At 30.3% G+C, this 16,840-nt stretch overlaps 5 protein-coding genes across 10 annotated transcripts in view; 2 read left to right on the forward strand and 3 right to left on the reverse strand.

The window, feature by feature from the left end:
- The window catches only part of LOC132908523 (cell growth regulator with RING finger domain protein 1-like), a 42,255-nt gene extending 41,529 nt beyond the window's left edge, over nt 1-726 (reverse strand). The window contains exon 1 of the mRNA XM_060962586.1: nt 572-726. The gene's annotated coding sequence lies outside the window, so the exon portion shown is untranslated. The remainder of the gene's footprint in view (nt 1-571) is intronic.
- LOC132908501 (2-oxoadipate dehydrogenase complex component E1) lies at nt 28-4,932 on the forward strand. Of its 3 annotated transcripts, XM_060962530.1 has the most exons (13): nt 28-299; nt 1,242-1,531; nt 1,662-1,881; nt 1,989-2,338; nt 2,427-2,648; nt 2,726-2,883; nt 2,947-3,214; nt 3,291-3,498; nt 3,561-3,973; nt 4,043-4,163; nt 4,298-4,486; nt 4,551-4,636; nt 4,701-4,932. In XM_060962530.1, the coding sequence occupies exons 1-13, from the start codon at nt 128-130 to the stop codon at nt 4,806-4,808; spliced, it is 2,805 nt and encodes a 934-aa protein (XP_060818513.1). In that variant the 5' UTR covers nt 28-127; the 3' UTR covers nt 4,809-4,932. The 3 variants fall into 3 exon arrangements, with proteins under 3 accessions (XP_060818513.1, XP_060818515.1, XP_060818514.1); XM_060962532.1 differs by lacking the exon at nt 28-299 and having other exon boundaries at nt 1,396-1,531; nt 1,623-1,881; XM_060962531.1 differs by lacking the exon at nt 28-299 and having other exon boundaries at nt 1,398-1,531; nt 1,620-1,881.
- On the reverse strand, nt 4,794-7,836 carry LOC132908521 (NAD-dependent protein deacetylase sirtuin-2). 4 transcript variants are annotated; one of them, XM_060962579.1, is made up of 6 exons: nt 7,637-7,836; nt 6,484-6,726; nt 6,010-6,366; nt 5,715-5,910; nt 5,444-5,636; nt 4,794-5,359 (listed from the first exon to the last, which is right to left on the reverse strand). In XM_060962579.1, the coding sequence occupies exons 1-6, from the start codon at nt 7,665-7,667 to the stop codon at nt 5,291-5,293; spliced, it is 1,089 nt and encodes a 362-aa protein (XP_060818562.1). In that variant the 5' UTR covers nt 7,668-7,836; the 3' UTR covers nt 4,794-5,290. The 4 variants fall into 4 exon arrangements, with proteins under 4 accessions (XP_060818562.1, XP_060818563.1, XP_060818561.1 ...); XM_060962580.1 differs by lacking the exon at nt 7,637-7,836 and adding an exon at nt 7,208-7,352; XM_060962578.1 differs by lacking the exon at nt 7,637-7,836 and adding an exon at nt 6,974-7,144.
- Nucleotides 7,837-8,316: 480 nt separating this feature from the next.
- Nucleotides 8,317-10,015, reverse strand: LOC132908532 (very-long-chain (3R)-3-hydroxyacyl-CoA dehydratase hpo-8). Its single transcript, XM_060962597.1, has 5 exons — nt 9,471-10,015; nt 9,128-9,245; nt 8,824-9,059; nt 8,550-8,731; nt 8,317-8,472 (listed from the first exon to the last, which is right to left on the reverse strand). The coding sequence occupies exons 1-5, from the start codon at nt 9,539-9,541 to the stop codon at nt 8,393-8,395; spliced, it is 687 nt and encodes a 228-aa protein (XP_060818580.1). The 5' UTR covers nt 9,542-10,015; the 3' UTR covers nt 8,317-8,392.
- Nucleotides 10,016-12,943: 2,928 nt separating this feature from the next.
- LOC132908506 (uncharacterized) overlaps nt 12,944-16,840 on the forward strand; it is a 35,605-nt gene continuing 31,708 nt past the window's right edge. Inside the window, exons 1-5 of the mRNA XM_060962546.1 lie at nt 12,944-14,402; nt 14,473-14,835; nt 14,906-15,245; nt 15,339-15,466; nt 15,556-15,615. Coding sequence (XP_060818529.1) covers nt 14,172-14,402; nt 14,473-14,835; nt 14,906-15,245; nt 15,339-15,466; nt 15,556-15,615 — 1,122 coding nt within the window. The 5' untranslated portion in view covers nt 12,944-14,171. The remainder of the gene's footprint in view (nt 14,403-14,472; nt 14,836-14,905; nt 15,246-15,338; nt 15,467-15,555; nt 15,616-16,840) is intronic.

The following is a 16,840-nucleotide window of genomic DNA, read 5'->3' on the forward strand; positions in this document are numbered from 1 at the left end:
TCAAGTAAACAGATAACGTTGAATAATGATCTATCGAAAGAGGGGGAGGTAAGAGTGTTAAACTCACTTGGGCGCTGTGATAGGGAGAACTGCCAGTTAAGCTGTAGATTTCGTAGCGAAAACAAGAATGCACGCATCTCTTCGAATATTTTGTAGAACCAAACACCCATGCTTTCAATGGGCAGACAAGCATCCAGCTGTGAGATCTATAAATTACCGATTAAAAACCTGTACGCGACTCTATAACAGTGAAAATGGCGTCTATGGATACAGACCAAGGCCACAAAAACACTTTGAAGGTATTTCGAATATTATTTTTCCTCTTGTTTGAAACAATAAGTAAAAAATAAAAAAATAATACAAATTTTAACCAGCATTTTGACAAAAATTTAGAATTCGATACTATATTGATATTTGTGACAGGTTTTAACGAACAAACTCATAATTCGAATTCGAAAACTAACTATTAATATTCCCGCGTTGTGTCGCTAGTGAGAATTAATATGTTTCATCGTTGCATCTTCAAATTGAGAAAGAAAATGCATATTTTTATGAAATAAATTATTCTTACCTTGCACATATCCTCAGATTTTGTTATCCATGTCTTCAGCATGAGAGTAAAACGTGAAATCACACTAATCACCGCGCTTTAACCACAAAAGACCAAACTGAAACTTTGAACACACGCACAACACTCACATTCCCCGCTTTCTCCCAAGCAACTGCCCAACAGTTGCGTGAAAATCTCCTACCTATGTGCGCATCGCGCATGCGCAGTAAATTTGAAGTTCAAATTCCTATCGTCCAGTTTTAAAAAAATAGTACGAATATAATCAGAACTCGACATATCTGAATTCCATTTTTAAATAATAAAAGAATATGAAAACTAACCTTTTTAAATATGATTCATTTAAATTCATATAAATATGTTGATCATATATTTTTATGAAGTTATTATGCGTTTAATATATTCCTTTCAATATCGAGATATTTATTGCAATGTTCATATTACTTAAAGTATACTTCCATATTACTTGTAATTAATATAAAAAAGCTTAGTGTACTAATCTAGGGTGAAGATAATAAACGCAACTTGGAATATTTTTATTATTACGCAAGAGAGTAACCGATAACGTTTCGCGATAATATAAAAATGATTTAACATACACATAGGACAAAGATAAATATTAACTACTGGTTTTTACCATTATTTTTCTTTCTATTCTTCCTCGTATTGTTAGTACCAAACGAGTACCTGGAAATACGATCAAAGAACAGCAACTTCTACAGACTGATTAGCGCCTATAGAGAATATGGTCATAAACAAGCTGATATAAATCCTGTTGCGACAAAAAAACCAGTGCCATTGGCAGAGTTGAAACTAGAGAGATTCGGTTTAAGTTTGAATGATAAAGTTCCATTCAGGGGGATTTTATCAATGGGGAAAAATGAAGGAACAGTAGAAGAGGCTTTAAAATTTTTGAACGAGACATACACTGGCCATATAGGAGTAGAATTTAGCTACTTGGAGGTAATATGTAATTAATCATGAATAAATTTAAAGCAATCTTCTATTAGAATAAGTAGAATATTTATTTATTTAGTTCATTTCTTTGTAGAAGATCTGTATAAGTACCTGATTTCTATTACTGTCTACACAGACTGAGGAGGAAAGAGAGTGGTTCGCGGAGACCGTAGAAAGAAGTTCAAGGGAACCCGTGACGGACGAAACGCGAATCGGCATCGCAACAGAAATGTTGAAGAGCCAAACTTTCGATCAATTTTTGGCCATCAAATTCGTGAACTTTAAGAGGTACAGTGGCGAGGGCGCTGAGAGCATGATGGCCTTCTACTATGAATTTTTTAAACTATGTGCCAATGGTAAATAAAAATGTATCGTTAGAAAAAGACTACGCGCATCATCTCTTTATCTATACTTTATCGATTCAAGATTAAATTTATGTATATTCAATTAAATGAAATTGCAGATGATTTAAAATACATTGTAATTGGCATGGCCCATCGAGGTCGACTAAATTTTCTCACGGGAATGTTGAATTTCCCACCGGAAAAATTATTTCGACAGCTACGAGGATACTCTGAATTCCCGGATAACGTGAACGCAACTGGTGACGTGATCAGTCATTTTGTATCTTCCACAAACCTCGACATTAATCAGAAAAGCCTCCATGTTACGGTATTACGAAACCCTTCACATTTGGAAGCTGTGAATCCTGTTTCCATGGGAAAAACTCGAGGAATGATGCAAGCAAATAAAGACGGAGCATATAGTGAAGATGCGAACGCTCAATGGAGCGATAAAGTGTTAAATATTCAAGTAAGACATTTGATAATTAATCAGACAAAATTTAAAGTAGAATTGGAAACAAATCGATGTACTGAACTTATTTCAATTTCTATCCTAGGTTCACGGAGATGCAGCTTACGCTGCTCAAGGAGTTAACCAAGAATGTTTAGCATTATCCGCAGTTCCTCATTTTGAAATAGGTGGAACAGTTCACTTGATGATCAATAATCAATTAGGTTTTACAACTCCAGCCTCCAGAGGTAGATCGTCGAGATACTGCACGGATTTAGCCAAAATGATCTCCGCTCCGGTGATCCATGTAAACGGAGATGATCCTGAAGTACACAAGATAGAATTTTAATTTCTTTCTATATATATATTTAGTTAGTAGTTTTTTTTAATCTTCAAATATCGTAGATGGTTATCCGAGCTGCTAGAATAGCGTTCAAGTATCAACGAAAATTTAGGAAGGACATTTTTCTGGATCTGAATTGCTTCAGGAGATGGGGTCATAATGAACTAGACGAACCTGCTTTTACAAATCCTGTTATTTATAAAATTATACATAGCCGTCCGTAAGTAATTCTCAATTATAATAATAGGATGTGTCGAATTAACTTTATTTTATTTCCAATTAGATCAGTACCAGATCGATATTTAGACAAACTAATAAAGGACAATGTTCTTTCAATGGAAAATGTCAAAAATATCATCGAAGATCACAAGGCCAAATTGAATCAAGGTTTGGATGAAGCGGATAAATACATCCCACAACCTACGTATTTTGCAGGCTTGTGGAGCAAAATACAGCAGGCTGATGCGAGCGTGACACAGTGGGACACGGGAGTTGATTTAAGCCTATTGAGGTTCGTTGCCGAAAAGAGCGTTCACATTGACGATGACTCGGTGAGAACATATGTTATACAATAAATGCTGCTCATTTTCCCTAGCTAATTGAACGTACTATTTTATCATGCAATAGATAATTCATCCCAAATTATTGAAAAGCCACGTTCAATCTCGATTAAACAAAATAGCGAGTGGTGAACATTTGGATTGGGCTACTGCCGAAGCTTTGGCAATTGGAACTTTATTGTATCAAGGGTATAATGTAAGAATAAGCGGGCAAGACATTGGTCGTGGTACCTTTTCCCATAGACATGCCATGCTTGTTGATCAATCCACTGAAGGTATTTACGAAATGATTCTAATCATAAATTAATAAAAGTCTTACCATCAATCATGATTTTAGATATACATATTCCATTAAATTCAATGGTCGAGAGGCAAACAGGAAAATTAGAGTTAGCTAATAGTATTCTGTCTGAAGAAGCAGTCTTAGGATACGAGTATGGCATGAGTATAGCTATGCCAACTACCTTAACGATATGGGAGGCACAATTTGGAGATTTTTTTAATGGAGCACAGATCATGATCGATACTTTTGTAACCAGTGGTGAGGCAAAATGGATGCTAAATAGCGGATTAACGATACTTTTGCCACATGGTTACGACGGCGCTGGTCCTGAACACAGTTCCTGCAGACTTGAAAGGTTTTTACAACTTACGGACAGTAACGAAGATAAACCTGATGGTGATAGTGTTAACATATGTGTGACAAACCCTACGACACCGGCTCAATACTTTCATCTATTAAGGAGACAAGTAAGATCCTTATTCTAATAGATCCTTAATTATATTTTTAATGTAATAAATTGCCTTTATTTCCGTTAGATGGTAAGAAATTTTCGAAAACCTTTAATAATAGTGGCTCCGAAAATATTGCTGCGCTATATCGCAGCAACCTCGCCGATAACAGATATGCAACCACAGACTAGATTTAAGACCGTTATAGGTATGTTGAATACAATAAAAAAAATGACCTCTCCCTCACTTCTTTCTCTCTTTCTCTTCATCTTTCTTCCTCCTTTAGCTATATTTGACTCCAAATGAAATAAAATAATAATTTAATAAATAATAATTTAACAGGAGATGAAAAGGTAGAAGAATCAAAAGTAACAAAAGTGATCCTTGTGAGCGGTAAACACTATTATGCTCTTGATAACTTTAGAGAAAGTGCAGATCAAAAGAATGTAGCAATTATTAGAGTCGAGAGTTTATGCCCTTTTCCAATTCAAGAATTATTGCAAGAGATCGATAGATATAAATACGCCAAGAGTAAGTTATACGAAATAAATTGCTTAAATATATTTTAAAATATTAATATAAATATTTCCTTAAGCTTTCATATGGAGTCAAGAAGAACCGCAAAATATGGGAGCGTGGAATTTTGTCAAGCCTCGATTCGAAAATTTATGTGGCAGACTAGTAAGTTAATAATTTAAGTAATGTTTGAGATACATATTTGTAAAAATAATTTTGCGACTTACAGATAAAATACAGCGGTCGTAAACCCATGGCTGCAACAGCTGTAGGTGCGGGAAAGTTACATCAGCAGGAAGCTCAGGAAGTAACCGTGAAACCCTTTAATATGAAATGAATTTTGTATTGTATTGTATGTTTTACTCTTTTTTATTTATACATATAATTCAACTGCCAAAAATCACATTTATTTGCATAACATCATTATATACTATATGAGGAAATAAATTATTTACATGTCATTGAGCGATCATTACTGTAATGGATCAACATTATTATTAATAAGATATATCCATGACATGAATGTACTATCAAATGTTAATTGTATGAAAAATTACTTGTTCAAAAATTATAATTCTCACCATTAATTTAATATAATATACTATAGAAAGAAATGATGACATAGATACAAGTAAAATAATGACTCTTCAATATCGTCATGATAAATGTTTAACATCCTAAACAATGTTTTTACAATTCCTTTGAAGCAAAATATTATTCATCTATATAATTTCTTCGTCCTCAAAGAAATAGCAGCAAAATTAAATCCCAAGTAATCTAAACAACTAAATTTACATTGTAATAATACAATTGATGAGCTTAATCCTTATTGGTATGTTCTGCACTTAAACGTTCATGTTCTTTTTTTATAAGATCTTTTAATTCATCCTAAAATAGAAAATAGATTTATATAAGACATATTTCTGAGTTTAAAGCACACTAAAAATATAATTTAAATTTAATGGAACGTACGCCCCAGCCCAACTTTTCAGCTAATAATTGACAGCCAGTATCGCAATCACCTAACCAGGCAACGTCACGACCGCCATGAGAACTTCGTGTATCAAAGATTAAGCCATGTCGCAATCCTAAAAGTCGCGATAGGCGATCTTGCATACCTACTTTTTCTTTATTGATAAGTAAGCGCGGACAATTGGATCGCACCCTTCAAAGAAATTGAAATTATAATTCATTGAATGTGGAGAATGAGGGAAACAATATGATACTTGTCAATAATACATACCTATCTACTAAAGATGCAAAAGGCTGCACTACCAAACTTGATCCCATAATTATCAAAAGATCTGCTTGTGCAAAATCCCGATCGATAAGGAAATGGAAACGTTCGGGTAACATTTCCCCGAAAAACACTATATCAGGTTTTACTACACCTTCGTTACATTCTTCACATTTTGGTATAACACCTTCCATAATTTTTTCTGAAAATAGGTACTGAGGTTTAAAGTATGTATTCAACTGTAACAATTATGATCTTACTGTAACATTAAAAAATATATATAAGAAGAAAAAAATTGTACCTTTCATCCATGGAAGAGTATATGGTGCTCTACATTTAAGGCATCGACCAGTATGAAATGTACCATGAGCTTCTACTAATTTTTCAGGAGGTAAACCAGCCATTCTTTCTAATGTATCGATGTTCTGGGTGTAGTGTCTCAAAAGTAGTCCTTTTTCCCATAAAAGACGAATGAAATAATGGGATGGTGTAGGTTTAAAACCTTCAGGTAACAATTCTCTTGCAAGCATAAAGAATGGTTCAGGATTTTCCATAAAGAAATCTAACTCAAAAATAGCTTGAGGATGAGGTAGATTATATTTCTCTAAATTGTGATAAAGACCACTTGATGGTGATCGAAAATCAGGAATTCCTGCAGCTAAAAAACATAAAAAATAAAAGAAGTATTTTTGTGCAATATACCTAATATATATAATTCAAGATTATATATAGATATACAACTAATTCAAGATTAGGAATATTTCTTAAAACATACATGTGGAGATACCAGCTCCGGCCATAGTAATAATTTTACAGTTTTCAGTTTCTTTTATATAATCTACCACTCCATCTATATTAAGTTCACGGAGAATTTTTTGCTGCGATTGTTCATCATAATCTGATGAATCAAAAAGTTTTAACTTTTGTGCCAAATATTTCCGAATCTTTTCCATATCAGAATCTTCTACCTCTTCTTGTTCTGAAGAACTGTTTGTAGCCTCCTCATTTGATTTCTTCTCTGATACAAATAAATGAACAATATATATAGCAATATACAGATTAACGCTATAAATGAATGTAATATTTGTTAGCAAAACAATTTGACAAATAAGAATAAATTAAATAGTTTAAATTTTGTTACATATTTATATATCACAACTGTCTAGTTCCTATTTTTTAAAAATGCAACATGCATTCTTAACCTTTTGAAATAATAAAAAAATAATAAATTTAGTGTAGGAAACAAAGACATTTAGATAAATTACTTAAAGAAATAAATTCATTGTACTCGTTGTAATAAAAATACATAAATGCAGATTTTCGCCAGAATTGTTGGCCGAGTAATTGCCGCTGACGGCTAATTAAAGGAAAAATGAACTGCGGAAACATTTTGACACACTGCAATCAGACATCATGATGTTATAATTAAAATTTTAACTCAATAAAGACACGTGTTATTTAACAATTACCAAACATTTTACGATAATATGAAAATTTACTCTGAGATTATAACAATCAGTGTAGAACAATAATTTCACTTAATTCATTTTACCATCTTATTTAATTAATAAGGTTTCAAACTCTTGTGGATGACAGTTAACCTCTATAGTCATCATGTTTCACTCATCTGCGTTTATTAGATAAATGATTTGAATTATAGTAAATAGATAAAAAATCAGTAAGAACTATAATACTATAATAAAAGATTCTGATTTTGTCATTTAATAATGTTTCGATATTATAAGTTATGAAATTAAGGATTTCAATTGAAAATTTATTGAAGTTTTTGCTTTTTAAAAAATGTACGTAGTGAGGCAGAAAATTTAATCTTGTGAATTTTATTAAACAATTAAATAAAGATTATAAACTGATATACAAGAAAAATTGAATTTCATTATGTAAGACAAATGACAGTTTGAAAACGTTACCTTTTTCCGTGTCATCATTGCGTTCGGACATGTTTCTAAATTCGTGTAACTTCTTCAACTAATGTTAAGTAAAATTACTATCGTTGTCACACTAAAGAAATAATGTTATTCATATATTTACTTGTAAATATATGATTAGAATAGGTTATCAAATGACTCGCGTTCGATTAAACTCATAGAGGCAATACTTTATGATTTTGTATTTCGTTTTTTTATTACATATATATAGTGGATGATATTTTTGCAAATTATAAGTATTACTTCGAGTAGCTATTCCTATAAATAATGTAAATAATATAAAATCCTCATTTTTTAAAACTGATATACATGATATTTATTATCTAACTAGTAAATCCTATTTAATAATATGATAGCATGGTATATACATAAATGGAGGGGATACTACAGATGATCTTTCTACTCATGAATTTAGAAATTGAGTATTTCATAATAAAAATTATATCAAATAATTTTAAATGTTATTAAAAATGTCTAATATTTTATGATAGTTGATTCATAATTAAATAATTTTAATCTTTATTCCTATAATTTAATCTTTATTTATAACTGTTTTAATCTTATTAATGTTATTATAACTATGTAATAATTTGCTTATAATGGATTACAATACATTACAAAGTATATAATTTCCAGATGATATTCTAAATCAGGAACAGTCATGTTATATATTGTAATATTTATTTTTATCATAAATATTATAAAGTATTAATAAAATATACCAAAATTTCCTTTACATTAATTCGCTTTCTTGGATGTTTTACCTCCTATAACTTTACGTCTTTGAGCAAACATATGTAAATATAATTGCGGGAAAACTGTAACATAAAGAAAAAAAAATTATTATATAATCAATACATGTTATGGTACAGCAATGCATTTTCCAAAAACATACGAGGAATATACGATAGCATAATAGTTATAAGAAAGAAATAATAACTAAATATGAAATTCCATGAGTTAGGAAGTTTGTAACTCCAGAATTCTGGATGAGAGTTTGCATAATTTACAGCTGAATATATGCATAATAATTCTCCAGTTATACCTATTGGGTACAATACAATAAATAACGTATATCTGTAATAATTAAAATTATTAATAAATAAAATATTTAATAAATAGATATTATTTATTATATAAAAAATCTATGATGTGATTAAATTACATACCTTAGCCATGAGAGAAAATAAGTACTGAATTCATTGAGATTCATATAGTAAAACAAATATCGAATCATTTCCGTTATTGACCATGCGAAGATGGTTAATGGAAGACCACGAGATGACGCCGCATAATTATTTGGAGTTGCCAATAATACACCACTCACAACTATAATACGACTAAATACTTGAAAAGTTGTAAGTACAGGGTTTGATTTAACTAAACCAGTTGCAGCATGGATTATCTATAATAAAGATATGTTTTATTAAGCAATCTTTTATGAACAAAACCAAGATGAATATTATTGCTTACCTCTAAAAGAGCAGCATGTTGAAAAATAACAACAGGCCATTTAACATTCTCCCACAAATTTGCTTCTGGTGTAGAAGAAAAATCATGCACCATAAATTTATGAAGTATATAACTCCAACTGCAAACATACATAACTATTTAAATATATTTAACAATATTCTCTATAATACCTATTTTTACCTCAAAGTTATTAAACATACTTTTCAATGAAGATTAGATTGTTGAAAATTATAACAGAAATTACAGAAATGTTAATTAGCGAAACTTGGATAGCAATAAAATGTTTTTTCTTATAATCATCTCATTATAATTTAATGAAAGCGAGGAAAGTAATAATACTTACCCACATACTTGTAGAAAATTATAAGTCTTTAAATATGATAATCCGACGTTATTTGATTTTATCGATTCCATATTTATATTTTTTAATTCAGTGTGACTTTACTTATTTATAACAGCAATAATAAATAATTATTATACTTCTATGTGCTTTTCAAATTCATAACTCGTCGGATGTACAACGTGAACTAACGATTACGGATAGAGTCAAGTATAGTATGTAAGTGTAGTACGCTACTCATACATACATACATATTTACATATGTACATACAGCATTTAACCCGAGCAGGAACGTAGCAATTTTCTATATAGCTTGAATTTGAAACTACTTAATATTTTCTTATTTGTTCTCTGATACTTTATAAATGATAAAATTTAAACAAATTGACATATGATTGGTGTATGATATTTAATTAGTTTGTGAAAATTAGAAATTTACTTTTAGGAAAAAGGTATAATACATTGTGTAAAACGTGTAAATTGGCGCAACATTCTTACCTTCTACAAACTTCACCTTGTTAATTAAGAATAATTCCTAAAATTGTAAAAATGTGAATGACTTTGTCCCTCCGATGTTAAAGAAATCCAGTACAAAATGTAAAACTATATATAGCCGGCCTCAAAAATATTTGGGCACTTATAAATTGACGTTAAAAAGGCTAAAATGGCAGTTTTTTTTAATAAAAATGTAATATTTTATCCGATTCCTTTTATTCAATAATATGTCTTAAACAGTTTAATCTATTAAAAATCATCTCGTGTGAGTAATAGATACTATATTTTAATCCCCTATTAACCTCTGATATACCCTATCTTTGCCAGAAATCTTATACATATAATCTTTTTTAATAAAATGGCTGACGATTTTGTGAATTTCTATTGGCTCGGTACTGCTCTGCAGTTCGCAAAATAACACAGGTTGTCACACAGTCAGGTCGTGAAACTTTAGACATGCCGCACATCGAAGAGAGAAAGACATTGCTCGAAGGGGGGATCATATTTCCTCGCTATATCGTGACAGAGATTTTAAATAAAATACAATTGTAGCGAAGAAGATCGTTGTTGCGTTGTGAATATCTGTAATCTCTGGTTTATATTTTCGACTCCTGCTTCCTTTCGTCATAGGTTAATGTTTCACATCTAAACCTTATTCGAGAGATGCGCTTTAAAATAATGAAAACCGCACCAATATCCGTCCAGTGATTCTTGAGATTAATCTGAATATACAGACGCTTTTCGGGAACTTTATTTTATACTGAGTATGTATAGACTAGACGGATTTAATCATTTTTCTTTAGTATTTATTGTTGATTTTGTTTAACTTAAATTTGTGATATGGCCTAATATTCTTGCAGTTATTCTTACAGAAATATGACTAGAAATATGGAATGATCTGGACCGTAGAATTAGTAAAAGACAACAATAAATAAATAAAGAAAAATGGTAAATTTGTATAATAGAGGAATAAAATACAGTTTCAATTACTAACAAAACATAATCTTCAACATATTAAAGTGCTTAAAATATGTTATTAAACAAAAAGAGTCTCGGATATATATATCAAACTTTTATAAAAAATTATCAGTTTAGATCTTTTAACATCAATATATAAATTGTCTGAATATTTCTGAGACATAAAGACTCACTTCTATTTACATCAAGAATATGAAGTTGTCTAGTGTCTAAATGTTTTCGAGACTGACTGTATGTCCATATATGTACAATACGTACCACTACGGTCTACTTACGTGTAATGTTCTTCTACTTATATACGTCAATATAAATGTAAATTATAGAATTAATTCAATATTAATATGTTAATGAACTGCCATTTCCTTTATGAATTTATAAATCAATATTGACGTAATAAATCGCAAGAATAACATAGCAAATAAACGTGTTCCGCATATATAGATTTGTATACCTTAAATTTTTTAATATTTATATCTATTAAAAATATAAACATATTAGTAATAAAAAATTCGAAGTATTTAACGAACTATTTAAAAAATAAGTATTTGAAATATTTAATATTTCTTTAATTATTTGTTAATTTTGATCTGTAATCGATTACATTATATTCTTATGAAGAATTGCAACATGATGTTTATGTTTTTCTATCGAGGTTTTCAGCACTATGATATTCGATGTTTTAATTATATGTATTAGTAAAATGTTTAATGATATTTATAGATTTTAGTTCAGAAAAGGGAGTTACTATACAATGCGGGACGAAATGATAGGACATCTTACATACCTATTTGTATATTTCATGTAATTAAAAGATGAAAATATACATATAATCTTAAGTTCATGACATACAACAAAAAAAGTTAGAAACATAAATTTGGACTGTATTTGATTAGAAAAAATTATAAGACTTACTTGACCTACTTTTCATTCTTTCAATTTCTGTCAGTAGTTATTCGACTACGAAATGAAAATCTCTTTCAGTGTTTCCTAAGAGATTGTATCGTGATTGATTATGTAATATCACATTACGACTCCACTGTATTATTTTGTGAATTTAGGTAATTGCATAATTGTTTGATCATAAACGAATCATTTCTTCAATTTTCTACTGTTTAAGACGTTTTTCACGACTCATCGCTATTTCTTCTTTTTTTTTTAAACACCACTAAATTATGAATTTGGATAAAGCTGCGTAGTCTCGTAGATTTCACTTGTTTCGTGCTTGCTAAATGATCAATGTTTGTTTGTCGGGTCCGTGTGACGAACATTACCCGAGCAGGTGCATTCCGCGAATTGCTCAAATAATACAATTTTTTAGGAAATCATTCGAAAAAGGGATCTATTCTACATTATCAAGAAGCTGAATGAAAAATGCTAATGTATTATAACATTCGTTTTACATTTTTTTTCTTAATCGTGATTAATCCGAATAATTCAGTCATTCAAATGTAGTCTTGTTCGGTATCATCTTCATTGGTAAAACCTCAGCAATCTGATTAAAGTAGTTTAATAATCATAAGGTAAAAAAAACAAATTCTATTTTTCTTCATACAATGACTTGGTAACTTGACACCATCGATTACGAATTAGATAACACGGACGATCGCTTCGAGCGAGCTCCGAGCGGGTCAATTCCTGGTAATGGTGGGGATGACCCTGTAAATATTAACCGAACAAAAAGAGAGAATATTAACCAAGCAAAGAGAGAGAATATTAACTGAATATTACGTATATGCGTTTGAAAATAGAACTATCAACCTTAACATTAACTATCTAATTAACATCAGCTCACGTTTGTTTTTCCCCTAATTTTCTCATTGTATGTATTGTATATGTATTATCGTATGAATATGAAATTTAGTGTTATTCTGGAAATATTCAACATATAGGATATGCGAAATATTTTCTTCTTTTAACAAGATGAAATACACAAATAGGTAAAGTGTCCTACCATATTGTCCGGCACTCTATATTTATATTTAACACGTTGAATGTCATGGGGGTCACCGGTGACCGGCGCACCAAGATTAGTAAAAATACATAATTGGAAGAAATGTCAATAGTTATACATTTTTTATTATTACTACCGTTACTACAATGGTGTGACGAAATGAATGCAATATAGAACGTATAAAAATAGTTTTATTTATACATGAAATATAGATCTATTATGTGCGCCCTCCACCAGTGCTGTTGAACATGGGAAAAACCCGCTTTTTCCGTGTTTTACCTTAATGAACAATAACCCTAAGGAACGTTTCAACTTGAAAGATGTTTGATGGCAATTAAGGGGCTTGACAGTAAGGTAAAAAATGCTAAATCTTGTGACGGTTCTTTAGGATTATTGCGGGTCCGAATAAGTATGATCGAAGGATGGATTATGGTTTATAGTAGTTCCCGGGACGTAACAGCATAATACATTTATTTAGCAACGCGAAGAAACAGTATGAGATAATTGATAATCACAAAAATTAAGTGAATCGAGCGAAATTGCACTACAGCGCCATGGGGGTCACCGGTGACCTCAGTGAAATAAATTCATTAATGATGATTATATACCGTAACATATCTCTTGCAGATAATATTTCAACATTATATGTATCGTATAATAAAATAATTCATCGTGGAGCCACGGCCAAACCTTGTAAAACTGGCGTGACATTCAACGTGTTAAGAATATTTTTAACTAATAGAAATTATAAACAATAAAAAATTATAAGTAAACTAATTTGTCTAATAAAACTAGGATGTAATTAATATTTTACTAATTATCAAAATTATTTTCGACTAAATTATCTTAAATAATTACACATGACAGCAGTGAAAAATTATTATGATATTGTTCTAGATATAAAATATTTATGATTGATTATCGACTTAAAATTTGTTGAATTAAGCTCGCAATATATAAAGTCGATAGATCGAAAAAATTTGTTATCGAAATATACATCGAATTTATTTTGTAATACATTTACTTGCTGTCCTATTAATATGAGAGAAAAGAAGTTTATATAGGTTAATCACACGTGTAAAGAATCCATACACTGTCTTTTAATTATTTTTTAGATTAATGTTGAAGACGTTTTATAATCTGTATATATTACTACATTATCAATGTTCAAAGTATTATCGTTAACTTACCATTTCAGTCTATCTAAATGATAAGCAACAAGTTGTATGAATGTTTCTTGAATCTTTTTATATTACTCATACCTACCTAAAAACATAAAGATGCAGTGGTTGAATAGTCAAAGATTGCTTAAAGCAGTGAAAAAGATTAATTTACTAAATAACCGTAATGCCAGCAGCAATTGCAAGATTGTTTGTAGTTCTGATATAGAAGTGGCAAAAAAAAATGGGTTGCCAATTGTGGCCTTAGAATCAACAATCATTACTCATGGAATGCCTTATCCTGATAATTTGAAGACGGCCATTCAAGTAGAAAACACTGTTAGAAAAAAAGTAATTGTTTATAAATTCTAAAGAAACAAAAATATTGCTTCTTCTACATTATACTGTTATATCATTGTAGGGTGCTATACCTGCAACTGTAGGAATTTTAAATGGACAGATACATGTTGGTTTGAATGATGAACAACTACAAACACTAGCTAAATCAGATTGTACTAAAACTATTAAGTGTTCACGTAGAGATATATCAACAGTTGTTAGCCAAAAACTAAATGGAGGAACAACTGTTAGTGCAACAATGTTAATTTCAAATTTATTAGATTTGCCTATAATGGCAACAGGAGGCATTGGTGGTGTTCATCGTGGTGCAGAAAAGAGTTTGGATATTAGCACTGATTTAATAGAGCTTGGGCGTACTCCTGTAGCTGTTGTTTGTTCTGGTGTTAAATCTATATTAGATATTGAAAAGACATTAGAATATCTGGTTAATATATTTTCTTGCATAAAAAATAATAATTATTACAATAGAGATTTGTAATTCTCTCCATTTGCAGGAAACACAAGGTGTTCCAATTATAAAAATTGGTGAAACAAACTATTTTCCTGCATTTTACTGCACTGAATCATTACAGAAGATAAAAGTGCCACATAGAGTATCAAATTCAGAAGAAGCAACAAAGATTCTTAAAGCACAAAGGGAATTAGGTCTTCAAACAGGATTATTGTTTGCTGTCCCTATTCCTAAAGAATATGCATTAGATTCAAAAGAAATGGAATTGGCTATACGTAATGCTTTAGAAAATGCAAAAAGTAAAAATGTAAGTGGAAAGAATGTCACACCATTTTTGCTAGAAGAATTGAATAAGGTTACACATGGTCAATCTCTTCGAGCCAGTAAGTATAAATAAGTCCATTGATATAAAAATTAAGAATACATAACCAAGATCAATATTTGTCACTTAATTTTTGTCTTTTTAAAATCAACAGATATGGCACTTATAGAAAACAATGCAAGTGTTGCGGCAGAAATTGCAGTGAATTTGGCTAAAAAGTGTTTTCAGAGCTCTCTCAACGATAGTGCTTCCAAGTGCATTCTGACATCAGAAAGAAATCCAGTAAATAAAACAAAAATATTTGTTTACCTTAAAAAATATATAAGATATTATTCATTTTATTTTCATCGGATAATTTGTTTATGTCATAGATTGTAATTGGTGGAGCTATAATGGATACGACGTTGCAAGTGAAGGAATCCGAGATAAAAGTAAGTCGAGTCTTAAGTCAGAATTATACTAAATAACCAATTTTCCTTGTATTCATATTTCAGAGAAGTTATAGAACGTTTAACAGTATTTACATACAATTACGACCACATAGGTTTTATGTACATTTAAGAATATGTATTGAATAATATGAACTCATAGTGTAGTATAGGGAAGAGTGATCTAATAGAATAATATAATATGAAAATCATAAAATATGATTAAAGTCAGAGGTAAAAAACTATGTCCATGCAATATATTGAAATTAAGATATAAGACATTTTAAAAAGGAATAGTCATTTGAATTAAATTCTTCTAAGTTGTTCTCAATGTCTTTTTGAAAAAAGTATTTATAAGGATTCCTTAAAAAAAGATTCGAGATAAACTTTTTCCGTTATGCATAATAATATGCATGATTATGAAAGTATAACGAACGTATTTTATATTCTAATTACACTTTTATCCATACTTGGCTACGGTAGTCCTATTAGGTTTACCGTGTACGAAATAACGTACATACCATATCTAACCATTTACAGATACAGTAAATTAGGTTTCTTAAGCAGGCACTATTCAAAGCTCCCTCTCTTTCATTCTTCTCGATATACATATTACATTTAAATATCAATCAGTTACAAATTACTACACATGTTGAATCTTTTTAAAGCCTTTTTCATTATGGGATCGTTATTCATTGTTGTCTGAATATATGTTTGACTAAAACATATAGATACGAGTCTTTCGTTCGTTTAACAAATACACGATCTGATGATTGAACGAATCAAAGGAACGAATCAAAACGTGAAAACCAGTACATCATTTTCTCGTTTAGTCAAAAGTTTCAAAGCTTATTCTAATTAAAGGTAGCGTGTAGGTTTTCATTTCTGGGCGGCTTGCAGTAACATAGTTGCCTTTCTAAATGATCGGTTTAAAAATCAATTAACGCTATTTGTCGTATGTTTTACATATAGTATATCCTTATATACATTTAGTGGCAGAGGCTGTATGTCTGCGAGGTGTAAGCTTTCATATTATTATTGTAGCTTAATACATTCAACGATAACTCGATGGCCTGATTAAGAAAGAACCTTCGATTATCTGGAATGCAATTTTTCTCTTTTCGCGTTTTTTTTTCCGTTTTCTCTTTAATGCTACAAAATCATATGTGATAGAACTAAAAGGAACAAAATATGTATTCAAAAATGTACATCATTAGCAATACGCATT

This window comes from Bombus pascuorum, chromosome 7, assembly GCF_905332965.1.
Source record: "Bombus pascuorum chromosome 7, iyBomPasc1.1, whole genome shotgun sequence".
NCBI classification, from domain to species: Eukaryota; Metazoa; Arthropoda; class Insecta; order Hymenoptera; family Apidae; genus Bombus; species Bombus pascuorum.